The sequence below is a fragment of the Canis aureus genome, chromosome 27 (assembly GCF_053574225.1).
Source record: "Canis aureus isolate CA01 chromosome 27, VMU_Caureus_v.1.0, whole genome shotgun sequence".
Lineage (NCBI taxonomy): Eukaryota > Metazoa > Chordata > Mammalia > Carnivora > Canidae > Canis > Canis aureus.
In genome coordinates, this window is record NC_135637.1 from 4061751 (window position 1) to 4076072 (window position 14322).

At 57.4% G+C, this 14322-nt stretch overlaps 1 protein-coding gene across 4 annotated transcripts in view; it reads left to right on the top strand.

Annotated features, from left to right (window-relative positions):
- Positions 1-14322, top strand: part of GALNT9 (polypeptide N-acetylgalactosaminyltransferase 9) — an 80058-nt gene that overhangs the window by 40699 nt on the left and 25037 nt on the right. For 3 of the 4 annotated variants that reach the window (XM_077875163.1, XM_077875162.1, XM_077875164.1), the window contains exons 3-6: positions 553-719; positions 2369-2543; positions 6112-6309; positions 12607-12724. In XM_077875163.1, the coding sequence (XP_077731289.1) occupies positions 553-719; positions 2369-2543; positions 6112-6309; positions 12607-12724 (658 nt within the window). Of the gene's footprint in view, positions 1-552; positions 720-2368; positions 2544-6111; positions 6310-8624; positions 9305-12606; positions 12725-14322 lie in introns of those variants that run through there. The other variant, XM_077875165.1, reaches the window with a different exon arrangement.

Here is a 14322-nt window from a genome sequence, read left to right on the forward strand (position 1 = left end):
AGTGCAACATTTAATTACATCTAGGAACCAGACCTTCCTTGCCTGTGCCCCCTCACCTGGCCCCCTCGCCTGGCCCCCCTCACGCAGCCCCCACAACAAGACCTCCAGGAAACCTGCACATTCCCTTCTTGTACTCCTCAGTCCTTAGATTTGGCCAACGCTGGTCCCTTCAGCCCCAATGAGTCGGTCCCTGCAGACTTCACATCCATGGCAGCAGCCCTCAGCTGACTGTCACACTGCCCCCCCTGTAGCCCATCACCTGCCACCCAGGTTTCAGTTTCGGGCCACACCCAGGGTGCACAATTCACCATAGATGCTGCCACACTAGGCTACAACCTGATTGGACAGCCATTCCCTGAATCAGCACGGACTCGGTAGGCTGAGACCCAGAACATGCAAGCCCACGGCTTCTGACGGACGGAATCTTGGAGTCTGGGCATCCTCCTTGGCCCTGTTGTTGCTCTTCTGTTTATAAGAGCAGAGCCGGCTGAGCAGCATGTCTCATGTCTGACGACCATGCTGCCTGCTGACTGCCAACTGTGTCTCCCACAGGTGCAGACAGATGACCCATGCCACCGACCTGCCCCAGATCTCTGTGGTGTTCATCTTTGTCAACGAGGCCCTGTCTGTCATCCTGCGCTCTGTGCACAGCGTGGTCAACCGCACACCCTCGTGGCTGCTCAAGGAGGTCATCCTGGTGGACGACAACAGTGACAGTGGTGAGTAGGGGCCAGTGTGGCACTTCGAGAGCACAGCTGTGCTGCAGCTGGGAGCCAGAGACCTGGAGGTGGGTTGGGCTGGCCGCACTTCCAGTGGGCTCCAGCCAGAGTTCTCCCCACCTCTCCTGGCTCTGGGGACGGCTGGTACCCTTGGGCCTTGGCCGGTAGTGCATCATTCCCATCTCTGCCTTGTCTTCATGTTGCCTCCTCCCTGTATGGCACACCTGTTGTTGGATTAGGGCCACCCTAAATCCAGCAGGATTTCGTCTCAGGATCCTTAACCGGCTATATCCATAGAGGCTGTAGTTCCAAATAAGGTCCTGTTCTGTGGTACTGGGTAGATTTGCATTTGGGGGCTCTGTTCATCCCTTATAGATGTCATCCAGAAAAGCCCTGGCAGGCTGAGCTCCCCTACATGCTGCTCACACCATTCACTCCTTGCTAGTGACAGAGGAGAGGGTCTGCTGGAGAGGAGCTGGGCCCCATTGGGCCCCCTGACACACATCCCATGCCTGCCTGGCACGAGCAGAGCCAAGAGCCTGAACTTGCCATGGACGGCCCCCAGACTGAGATCCCTGTGGCGTCTCCTCTGCACCCCGGAGGAGGGGACTCTGGGGCATTGTCCAAAGCCCTCAGGAGGTGCCATGTCCAACCCAGGGCTGGTGTGGATGTATATACTGTGGAGCCCTGAACCGAACCCCTGAAAGGAGTGAGGACTGGGTGGCCACCTTCCCTAGAAAGGCAGGATGAGGGCAGGAGGCAGTTCTTGGGAAGGACCAGCTGCCCTTCCTGGGTCCCAGGGAAAGGTGGCTTCCAGGGGCGGTGGCCACTGGCCTGAGTGCAGGGTGAGGGGAGTCCCTGCCCAGCTGCCTGGAGAGACAACCACCTTCTTCCCCATCGGCCTTGATCTGCTGTGGCTGCCTGTTTGGGTGCACATTTGGCCTGTAGGCGCCTCCTCAAGCAGGTCCTGGGTTTGTACCTGTGCCTTCATCGAGTTTGTAATAATTTACTGACCTGAAATTCTCCTAAAATCGACCATTTAAAACATAAGTGTATGACTCAGGGGCATGATGCACACTTAACGCTGGTGTGCAGCTGTCCCCACCCTCTGTCTCTGGGACTATCCATCTTCCCAAACTGCAGGTCTGTCCCCACGAAGCACTGAGCCCCATCCACAGCCCCATCCCACCCTCCATCTCTGCGAATGTGGCACCTAATGGGGCCTCAGAGAAGTGGGTTCAGAGGGTGTGTGTCCTCAGGGTTCATGTGTGTGTAGCAGGGGTCATGGCTGAGTATCCCACAGCGTGGATGGACCACGTGTGTGTGCCCATTCATCTGCCGTGGACGTCATTCCTCTTTGCCGGGAGTAACTCAGTCCCGAGTTCTCGTGTCTGTGACTCATGCCTCTGTCCACGCAGTCTTGTGGGGTAGGGGTTTGTTTGTTGCTCCAACACTGGAGACCCAGCCTCATGGGGGGAGATCTTGTCGCTCCGTGGTCTCCCTGGCCCCTGGAAGCACATCTGGCCACGGCAGTTCGTCCTCAACAGATCCAGGGCACGTGGTGCTCCAGCCTGCTCGCACCAACTTGGGGCAACCTTGGGGCCCTCCCAGGGCATGGCTGTGCTGAGGCATGTCTGTGTCCCCTGCAGTGGAGCTCAAGGCCAGCCTGGACCAGTATGTTAACAGGAGGTACCCAGGCCTGGTGAAGATCGTCCGCAACAACAGGCGGGAAGGCTTGATCCGGGCGCGGCTGCAGGGCTGGAAGGTGGCCACGGCCCCAGTGGTCGGATTCTTCGATGCCCACGTGGAGTTCGGCATGGGCTGGTGAGAGTGGGTCACCAGGGGCAGAGCTGGTGGGGGGCTGGCTCTGGGGACTCCGTGCATCAGCCAGCAGACGAGCCTGGGGCTTCCCTGCACCTAGCTCACCAGGCCAAGGCCGCTAGCAAGGCGTCGACCTCAGGGCATTACATGTGAGGACTGGTCTGTGCCCCCATCTTGCTCCCAAAGGGAATCAGATTGGCCAGCGGTTCCACAGGTCATAGCGCAGAATAAGTGTGGCCTTGTGGCCTCAGATCAGGGAACACACACAGTTTTGCTGCACTTGCTGTGTGCCCGTGTCGCCCCCAGGTCCTGGTCAGCTGCTCGCAGCCCAAACCACTGGGCGCCTGTTGGAAACAATTTCCTGTCTTGTGGAGACCTCTCGTCTACTGTGCAGGGGCGAAGTGGGTCTCTAATGAGACGCCTTCAGGGGAACAGGGCCGGGAAGTGGCAGGGGTATGCAGGTGACTCAGGAGCAGGTGTGTGGGATGACCTAGAGGCACCCCACACCCCAGCAGGAGGGCTGGGTGCATTCTGTAAAAATGGTGTCAATTGTCTGGCAAGTTATCCACCATCAACAGGGGGGCTGGGTCCCCAGGAGGTGTTGGACCAGGGGTGGTCCAGGCCCCGCTGTCCCTAAGCAGGTGGTGCACTGATGTCCTCACAGCAGGAGCCCAAGGACATCTTGACTGAATAGCAGGATGTGCTTCAGGGTTTCCTGGAAAGTGCTGACTGTACCCTTAACTCTTCCTATGGCTGCATGTGTGGGGGTGCCCTAGCGTGTGTGCACAAGGCCCCGTGCAAATGAGAGAGAAAAATATCGTGGCCAGGGGAAGGGCAGGGGCGACAATCCTGCGGGAACGTGCTAGGTTAGAGAACGAGGCCCGGCAGGACGTGCAGCTTGCCCACGTGGTGCAGGCAGGGGAGGGCGAGGCATGCTTGTCTCCCGGTATTCAGATGGGATGTTGGAAGTGAGCACGGGATGGGGGATTGTTGCCAGGACTGCATGTGTGTGGTGTCCGGGAAGCCCCTGAGGGCACCTGGCTCCAGGTCCTTGGGGTCACACCCATACTTCCCGGGATTGCAAACCGGGGCCACAGGGGACAGCCTGGTTTGAGGTGGCCTGGCTGGTGAGGGGACCCTCTGGACAAATGAGCATACACATGGAGAGTGGCCTGCGGGCAGAGGGAGGGTGAAACTGCCCACCAGCGTCCCCGGATTGCTGAACCGATGGCCACAACCCAGACAGCTCTAAGCAACAGATGCTACTCTCTCTGTTCTGGGGCCCGAAGTCCGTGAAGGGGACACAAGTGTCTGCCAAGCCACAGCTCCTGGAGGCAGCTGGGGAGGGTCCTTCCTTGTTGCCTGCAGCCTGTGGATCCCACGGCAGCCCTGGGCTGTGGCCACAGCGCTCTGTCCTCACACGGCCCCCTGTCCCCCTACCATGTGTCTCACTCTCCTCTTCTGTTTCTTAGGAAGGTCCTTTTCATGGGATTTAGGGCCACCCACGTAGTCCAGGATGCTCTGCTCTCAGGACTCGGAGTTAAACCTGCAGTGGGCGGGTCTCCCGTGAACAGGGGTGGCCATGGCACCGTCGCTGAGCCTCAGGGAAGAGTGGGCTCCGGTGGCAGGCTTGCCCCATTTCAATAGAAACTAAAACTCACGGTGTTTATATCACATCTCCCAATGCATATTTTTTCAACCCTGTGATGCCCAGCATGAGACATTCCCTGGGATACTGCCCATGGGGACGGAGGGTTGGCGGTGGTCATGCCGACCGAGGGCTGGTGGGCTGGACCCTGCCGTGCGTGGTTCCCGGGTCCCCTGCTGCTCTGGGAGGCTCTGGTGTCCTCCACCCGCTGCAGCAGAGCCTCGGCATCTCCTAGGCAGGTGGAGCCTTCCCTTCCCTTCTCTGGGAGCCTCTCAGCCACCCCAGGACCACACATTTGTCACAAGGGTTGGTTCTGTCCCCCTATGTGTTTGACAGAGAAGCCAGTTTCTCCTGCTTGACTTCCTGTCCCAGCCCCCATTTCTCTCCGCTCTGCTGCCCTCGAGAGGCAGCCGTCCTTGTCCTACTATGTGGATCACTTTCTATCATTCCTTATAGGTCCCCACCTGTCCCTGCCAGGGTCTCTCCATGGTGTTGTGTGGGTTGCCCACTGCACAACCATACTTGGTAGCTTGCCTCCCTCTGCGGGATCGTAAGCTCCCTAGGGCATTTGGAAGCCGTTTGGGAGAGCCATGAGTCTGTCACTTCAAATGCAATTTCAAACCAGTGTAACTTCAATTTAACAACTGAAAACCCAGTTATCTGTCTGTAAATAGCTGTCCCTTCCCAGAGCCACCTCCACAAGGATCCTGGCTCATTAGCAGATGAGGCGTTTGGAGAGGGCTCTTCACCACAGGGACTGTGCCGACAGTAATTAATTAATCCTCCTTGAGAAGCTGAAAGGCAGGTAAATACCAGGCTGAGGCTCAGCAGGATGGGAAGAGGGACAGGCCGCGTGGCAGGTGTTGCCAGGTGGGACCAGAGGACCCACCCCCACAGGCTGCCCTGCCTGATCCCACACCTGGACATCCCCCACCCCCGGCCGTCATCACTGCAGCTCTAGCCCCGGGTCATCCGGGCAGTGGGTGGCCCATGACCTCAGAAGTCCAGCTCAGAGGTCGGCTTCTGGGGGTAGCAGGTCCTTGCAGAGACAGGACACCTCCAGGATGTGGAGCTGCTCCAGGATGTGGAAGCAGCTGCACCTGCTTCCCTGGGGACACCCCCTGCACCCCACAGAGACTCTGCAACTCAGGCTGCTGCCCAGAGAGGTTGCCCAAGAGCCTGTGTCCTTGGGTCCCCCTGCTCCCTGGCTTCACCACGTATACGCTCCCCCATTTCTCCACTCTAGCCACACATCCCAGGGCTGCAGTACTGACCACATGCTCGCCCATCCCCCTGACACCTACCAGCCCCCACCTCCTCTGGTCATTGCCCAGGGCAATCTACATCAACACCCTATTTAAAACTGCAACCCCAACTCACCCTTACCTTGCTCTCTTTCCTACAGGGTACCTGATACCTTCTAACATCCTTTCCCTTATATGTTAATGTCCGCTCCCCACCCTGTCAGGGCCACTGCATACTGTTGTGTGGGTCTTATCCTTCCAACAGGCCATAAGCTCTGTGAGGCATGGATTTTTTTTTTTTTAAGTTTAGGAATGTATTCCAGTTGGTTAGACCAGGGTGTGGCGCATAACGGGTCCTCAAATTAGTGCTTGTGAGTGAGTGTACCTTCCACAGGAGCAGGGCAGGAGGGGTAGGGAGTGGGATTTGGTGGAGGGAGTGGCCGAGCTGTGAAGCAGGCCAGTGGCAGGCTCAGCAGGCCTGCAGGGGGTGCCGCAGGAAGAGGAGGGCAGTCTGCGGCCATACAGGCCCAGGGCTTCAGGGCCGACACCCTTGCACTGAAGCCAGCCGGCAGGGCCCCCCAGTGTCACCCTGCCCGTGGGGTGCAGGCCCCTCCTTGGGGCACAGGCTGGAGGTCCCCGCACCCAGGCCCCTCCTCACAGGCCCCATGCCCCTCTGCAGGGCTGAGCCCGCGCTCACGCGGATCCAGGAGGACCGCCGGCGCATCGTCCTGCCGGCCATTGACAACATCAAGTACGACACGTTCGAAGTGCAGCAGTACGCCAGCGCGGCCCACGGCTACAACTGGGGCCTGTGGTGCATGTACATCATCCCGCCCCAGGACTGGCTGGACCGTGGAGATGAGGCCGCGCCCATCAGGTGAGCCAGCCTGGGCAGGAGGCAGTGGGGGGAGGGGATATGAGGTGGGGCGGGGGGTGGGGTGGGGGGGGGCACAAGGTGAGGGGGCAGGAGGCGGGGCCTGGGGGCAGGGGCAGGCACCAGGCGGGGAGGGAAGGCGGCAGGCTTGGCAGGTGCAGGGACTGCGCTGGCCGCGGGGGATGCATGGGATTGCGGGTCTGGCCTACGCGTGTGACCTGACTGGAGAACAGGTCAAGGCGGGACGGGAGGGGGAGATGGAGGCCAAGGAGCAGAAAGGAAGAGCCAGTGATAGAGAAGCAGATGTGGACAGAGGATGGGAGACCAGACAGAGAGAGAGGGAGAGTAGAGCAGGAGGGAGATAGCAGGACAGGGACCCAGAGCCCAGACAGGGGGCAGCTGCCCCACAGGAGCCACAGGCATGTGTGGCGGGACCGTGAGGCCAACAGGGCTGCAGAGACCTCAGAGCTGTCCTCAAATGCGTGTATTTATTTAAAATGGTCCCTAAACATGAAAACAGAGATTTTTTCAAGTTAAAAATACACAAATCCAGGACTCCTGGGTGGCTCAGTGGTTGAGTGTCTGCCTTCAGCTCAGGGTGTGATCCTGGAGTCCACGGATCAAGTCCCCCATCGGGCTTCCTGCACGGAGCCTGCATCTCCCTCTGCCTATGTCTCCCATGAATAAATAAAAATCGTTTTAAAAATACACAAATCCCACACATTTGGGGAGATGGGAAGGCCCAAGTCTCACAAGGTGGAGCTGAGAAGGGGCCACGTCTAAACCGGTGTGGGTCTCCAGCACCCCCAGATCCTCCGCCACCTGATCCATGTCCATCATCGACTCCAGTCTACACTCAGCAGCCACGTCTTTGTCCGCTGAGCCCTAGGAACCTGGGCTTCATAACTGGGTCCTAGGGGTGCGCAGCCGCAGGAGCGTCTCCCAAGGCAAAGGTGCTGATCCTGGGGGCCTCTCACAGGAGCTTGAGATTTCAGGGGCTGGGAGTCCCCCCCCTCCCTGGCCAAACTGGTATGTTCCTGCCGACATCCTGCTGAAACAGGTCCTGTGCTTGGGAGTGACTGACGCCATGTGTCCTTGTGCCTTTGAAAGCTCTCTCCCCCCAGGAGGGTCTTGTGGGGCATCCAGGCACCCACCCCTGCTGGCAGAGAGCAGCCTGGATATCCAGCAGTAAAGTTAGTGGACACTAGGGCTGAATAGCACGGCCAGAGCCTTCACTTCACTGATTTTGAGGAAAATATCACTGCCAGCAGAGAGGGCCGCCCTGAGCAGTGAGACGAAGGACCCCCAGAAGCCGGCGCAGCAACCCCCTAGGGGCCCGGTGCTCTCCCAGCAGCCACTTCCTTGGAGGTGGCCCCAATGCTCCTGAGAGATGTAGGAGCTCTGGGGTCTTTTGCAGTCAAAGCGGGGCACAGAGCCATCCATGTCCAGAAGCTGACCTGCAGGTCCCCAGGCTCACTCCAAGCAAGGAGTGGCAGCTTGAAGTTATTTTCCTTCATTCAAGATGTACCTGATGGCCCCACTTAGGAGGAACCCAGGCCTAGCATTTCCATTTTAGGAGTCAGTGAGGTCAGAAACCCTGAGGGGAAGCACCTGAAATTTTTGGCGACCTCTGGACATCCTGGGCTGCCTGGGAAGCAGGATTTTCTGGCCAGACCGTGTCTTGTCTCAAACTTTGTTCATTCCAAGCACCCCCTGAGAGCTTTTGAAAACCTTGATGCAAAACTCCAAGTAAAACACAGGTGAGGCCTCCACACAGACCGGAGGCCAGAGGAGATGGATACGGCTAGTGTGTCATGGGAATGCCAGCCTCCGCCAGGAGGGAACGCAACCGCCGGAGGTGCCTGGGCCACTGGGAGGGCCGCACCGGGCACTGCTGAGAACACAGGGTGGTCGGAGCTCCCAAGGAGCCTGGGCACAGAACGAACTGGCAAAACCACTTCCCAAGACCTTTGGCGGTTTCTCCTCAAGGTACAACCACATCCAACTTGGCGAGCTGTCCCATCTGCCATCGGCCTGGAAGATGTACACACCTGCATCCATGCAGAGACTCATGAGGATGCCCACAGCAGCAGCACTGTTCCCAGTGATGGAAACGCCCCAGAGGACCTACAGGTGTGAACAGGTAGACCAAGGTCCCAGAGAGAAGGGACGAACCATCATCCGTGGAACAACACAGGTGAAACTAAGGGCTGTGGGGCTGGGCCAGTGCGGCTGGCAGGGACGCGCTCCCACTGTGTGCCACAGTGCTTGGAACTGCCCAGAGGGGCGTGGTTAGAGGAAATGACCGGCTCTCGGGGGTGCTGGACACTGACTTTGAGCTGTCACTAATCTTGGAGACCTGGTGTCACAGTAGCCCTCGCCGCTCTGGGGGACAGGGGCTTTGCTCAGCAAGTCCCTGGGGTTACTCCCCGGGGTCTCAAATGGCTGGAGTCACACTCCGGAGTGTAGATTCAAAGAAGGTGAGCGCACCTGGGGATATGGAAGCTCTGGCCAGGTCCCAGGGGTGGAAGAAGGGCTGAGCCCAGCCGGTGAGCACCCTTGACCCGTTGCCCCTCGTCTCTGTCCTTACTGCAAGGATGCCCCCAGGGCCCTGCCTGGACAGGCCTTCTCACCACAGCCTGCTTAGCAGACCCTTCAGATGAAACACTGTGCCCAGCTCCCTGCAGAAGGTGCCCTTGGTGGTCATACAAGTCACCCTGACTGGACAGATTGCTTCCTGTACCCAGAGCTGGGTCCCTGCAGGTCCACGCGGGTGTCTCCTGGAACGTGCTCTGAGAGCTCTTACCCCCACATCCCTGGTGGGAAGAGCTGCTGCCCTTTGGAAGGACTGGCCTGCGCATCCACATCGTAAGCCACGCTGGGAAAGGCTGACGGTTGGAGACTGACGTTAGGGAATGTCCGTGCCCTTCATTATCCCGGAAGCTGAAGAAAGAGGGAAGAATGGAAGGGATGACGTGGCCTGGACGCTGGGGAGAAAGTATGTCAGCTGGTGGCCCCTCCTGCACTGGGGCACAGCGTGCAGGGCTGCATGTGCACAGGCCACAGCACCGGAACCTCATGCATCCCATGGCCATGAGCCCGTGCACAAGGCTGAAGCTCCTGTCCCCAGGGTCCCACTGTGCATCGGGGGTGGTGAGGGCCTTGTGGGCATGGGTGTCTTCCAGTAAGCACGAGGGCCCAGGACAAGCCTCCAGGAAGGGAGACCTTTGGGTCGGGCTGAGGGGCCTCTCCCACAGGGGAGTGAGGGTTGAGGGCCTGATCACATACACACACACACACACACACACACCAAAAACACAGATACACACATAGCTGCGTACACACACCTGCACAAGACACACCCGCACAGATGCACACTCACACCTACACATATACCCCCCCACAAGAACACACACACTTACACACACTGGCACACACACATACCCACATATGCACATGCACACAGATGCACACTCATAGCTGCGTACACACTGCCACACGTACACACACATTCACACATGTATACACCCCCACGCACAACTTGCACACATACCCACACACACAAACACATCCAGCTGTGCACACACCTGTACACACAAAACCACATGTCGACATGGGCATGCATAGACATGTGTGCACACATTCACACCCACACACATAAGTGTGCAGACACATTGTGCACAGACACAGATGTACTTGCACACACAGAGAATTGCTTCCTGGTCACAGTGGAAGAACACTGATCCCTTCCTCTCTGACTTTTTTGCTCGCCTTCTAAGAGGTGCTTCAGGCGGTGCTTGGGTGGTACCCGCAGCCACGGGGGGGTCCTGTCCATCATCCGTGTTCACTCCAGCCTCCACACTGATGGCCTCCAAACTGACCTCCTTTGTGCTGTGACACAGCTTCGTGCAGCAGCTGGCTTAACGCCCAAGACAAAGACAGGCGGGGTCAGCGGGATACTAATGCACAGCTCCCAGGCTCCTGACACTTGCTGTCGTTTGTGTTCACAGACAGCTATTGTCCACATGGCAGCCACTGGAGGGGGGCACCGTCTGGCCCCTGGGGTGCCAGCGGAGAGGCGGAGTGCAGGGAGGACCACACAGCTAGTGGGCTCAGAGCTGGGCCGGCCCTCACGGCTGTGCTGCTCCTCACTGCTCTGAACCACCCCCTGGAGCACACAGTGTACTTCTGGCTTTCCAGTCGTTGCTTCACACCTTTCCAAGAGGGCTGATCTAGTCCACACCAGTTTCTCCAGAGACTCACCATCACTATGTCTCTGCATTTAGCATGGACTATGTGCACCATGGCTCCTTGTGCTCCCAGTGCACCCATGCACTGCGTGTTCTCCAGGGGCCTTCCCATGCTCACAAGCAGAGCGTGTGCCTGGCCACGCCATGAGCATGTGGTTTTCCAGGTGCTGGAAGCACACCGGCTCACCTTGGTGTTTGTCAGTCTCCTGAAGGCCAAGCAGTGCATCTGGGGTCCTCATTTTACCAGCCCTCCCTTTGTGTGGGGCTCCAGGGTTACGTGGCTTGGGAGTGTGTATCATGTGTGTTTGTGTGCATCAGGTGTGCCTGTGTGTCTGTTACCTCACCCAGGCAGGAGCCTAGGTGGGGGGCCCTGGCTGTGCACCATGCATGTCACACAATAGCCCGGGAATAAGGATGCCCCATGATGATGTCTCCCCGGAACCCGAGAACCCCTCAGCCAAAGCATCCCCAGCTTGCTGTGTTGTGTAATCACAGCAGAATTTCTCATGCAAATAAGCTCAGTGGCAGCTGATTCTCCTTCCATCACCTCGTGAGTTTAAGTTTATTTTGGAACTTGGAGCAATAATTTAAAAAAGTCATTACCAGCTATAATAGACTTGGCAGGAAATTTGGCACTTTGATTCACCAGAGATCACCCTTAGATTTCTCGTTGCTGTGAAGAAAATGAGAGAAGTGCCTGCTGTACGTCGGTGAATTATAACCTAACCCGTCAAACACTTGCTATTGAAAGTCAAAGGCAGCATTAAAATTTTGTTACTGTTAGATTTGTGGCCAAAATGTAATGACAGAACAAATTGAATCTTTGGACAAATAAAAGGATAATCGTTTCTTAATGCCTCTGTTATTCTTGGACAACTGATGGGCATTTACTTTGACTTCCCACTCACTGAGCAGAAATGCTTCTCTTAAACTGTGATTGAGACCAATCTTTGCTGTTGTGTTAGTGAAGAGGGGTGTCGCCTGTTCAGGAGTAGCAGGAGCAGCAGCAGCAGCCGCAGCAGCAGAGGGAGCGGCTTCTGCCTCCACCTGGGTGCTGGGGCGGCCCCAGGGCCTTGGGGCCTGGGCAGCCTCTGCTGGCTCCTCTCAGGGCTTGGGAGACACCAGTCCCTCAGCCGACAAGCAGACCAGCTCTGTCTTTGATTTGGGGCAAAATCTTTCATCAAAGCTAAGAGTCCTGCTTTCTTACAGCATCTGGACTGTGCCTACTTCTTGCTAGAGATACACTTTCTCTTTCTATCCTTCCTGCCTGGAAGACACTCACTATATGTGAAATTCACTATTGAATGAATGAATGAATGCGCAATACCATCCACAGTGATGCTGTTCTCTTCCTCTCCAATACTTTGTCTCATTGTGCCTCAATTTATTATTGGTGCTCCGCGAGACCACTTCCCAGGGACCCATAACTGATAGATCTTTAGTGAAGAGTAGAAAAGATATAACTAGAACATAGATGCTTGATTTCACAGAATTTCTGGAGATGAGGCAAGATTTACTGACATCTTTTAAATGTGTCGGTGTAAATGATTATAGAAATAATAGGACAGACTGCAGTCTGTTCACTCTACAGCTTCAAAGTGTGTCATTCAGAAAGAGTCTGATGTCAGTTGCGGGGGAGGGCATAGAGGAGCAGTGCACAACCTATGCAATGGCCCAGTGCAGCCCTGAGTCCTGGCATGCAGATGGGACAAAATGATGAAGGAGATAGGCAAAAGACTCAAGCTTGGGAAATGATGTTCAGGGCAACCAAATAACTCATTAGGTAAACTGATTTCTTTAAAATCCCCTCCACTAATTTGCCTGAGTTCGGTGCTGGTTTTGAGGTCTGATGTTCTTCAATTAGCATTTGGACTTGTCCTGTGCTGAGTGCTTTACAGGCTCTGAAGGATATGAAGGTGACCCTGAGAGGGACCCCTGAGTCCTGAGGCATCCCAAGTCCTGGGCTCTCCCAGCCACCAGCACCCCCAGCAGGTCGGGGCTCAGGGTACCGTACCTGTGACCTGCTCAGGGCTGTCTCTGCCCCCACCAGGACCCCCGCCATGATCGGCTGTTCATTCGTTGTGGACCGGGAGTACTTCGGGGACATCGGGCTGCTAGACCCAGGCATGGAGGTGTACGGTGGTGAGAACATTGAGCTGGGCATGAGGGTAAGTGGCACTGCATGGGGCTGCGAGGTAGCAGCCTGAGCACTGCTGGGTAAAGGCCAGCGGGAGTGAGGCTGTGCAAGGGGTCCGCGTGGTGCATGTGTGCTCTGTGGCCCCGCCAGCGCTGGAGGGTGTTGGAGCTGGTCCAGTGCACGGGGAACCAAGCATCCGCAGTGGGACACCCCTGCAGCTGTCCTGCATACTGGGCACATACTGGGCACTGGGAATGGCAGGTGCAATGGCGTTTGTCGCAGTGCAGATGGGCTTGTGGGTACCTGAGGCCCCAGGTTGCTCCCAGGAGGCTCGTGCAGAGGCCTCCCCAGACAGGACGGGTCATGGGGGCCCCACTGGGGAGAGCATAGGCTGGACAGGCAGGGGCACCCCCAAGGGAGGCCCCAAGCTGGCCTGGGGAGTGACTATGAGCCTCAGCTGCCATGCCCCCCTACACCCAGGGGCCCCTCCTGCCCTCAAACTTCCTCACCCGCTGCTTGGAGAACTAATGGAAAGTTCTGGAAGAATCCTGGTAGCAAATCTGGGGTGGCCGAGCTCCTTCTCTCCTGGACGCCTGAAGTGGAGGTCCGAGTGGCCACCCGGGGAGTTGCTTCACTGCTCCGTGCTCTGGGGAAGGTTGGTGGCTAGGGACACACCCTGGATAGCCCTCAAAACCAGAGCACAACACACCTGAGCAGGTGGCTTTGGAGATCTTAGAGGCTCAGTGAGCAACCCCCCACCAGCACTGGGTGAGACTCTCTCAGCCCCTCCCTGGAGACCACGTTTCCCACAGGAGCCAGGCCTCGCTTACTGTGCACTGTGAGCGCTGGGCCTCCAGCTCTGGAGGGAACCAAACAGATGGAACAGATCCTGACTTCCTGCAGCTCAGCTTCCAGGGAAGAGGTGAAAGAGAAAGTGTGTCACTTAGTGAGGACCCCAAGGGGAGAAAGGAAGCAGTGAGGGCAAGAGTGCAGAGGAAGGGGCAGTTTTAAAGGATATCTATAGGAAGACCTCCAGGTGCTGTGTAGGAGCTGTGGGTGATCAAGGGAAGGGAACGATGCTCCAGGCAGAGGGAATGGCAGGTGCAAAGGCTCTGGGGCAGGATCTTGCTTGATGTGCTCCAGAAGCACAGACACATGTGCAGCCTGCTGAGTGGGGAGGGGGAGGAGGAGGTGAGGGTCCAGCTTCTGCTCTGAGGGAGCTGGAGGCCTCGGAGGCTCTGAGCAGAGGCTTGGCTTCCATGTTTCAGGGATCCCTCTGGTTCCCGGGATTCCATGGTGGAGGGAGTGAGGGCAGAAGCAGAGAGGCCAGGACTTCTGGGATGATACTGGGAGGTGACGTGCTTGGACTGGGGAGGAGATGGTGAGATCCTATGTGGACTGGGTGTGTTCTTGAGGAAGTACCCATAGGCTTTGCTGGGGGGGGGATGGGGGCTCAGGGGTGATCAAAGTTCCTCACTAGAGTTTGGCCTGAGCAGCTGGGAAGGTGGACAGGTCCCCGTTGCAATAGAGAGGAGGTGGCCTGGAAAGTCCCGGCATCACCCAGAGCCCCAGAGTCCTGCTTCACTGCTGGGATTGGACCCAAACTGTGACTCTTCTCTGCAGAAGTGG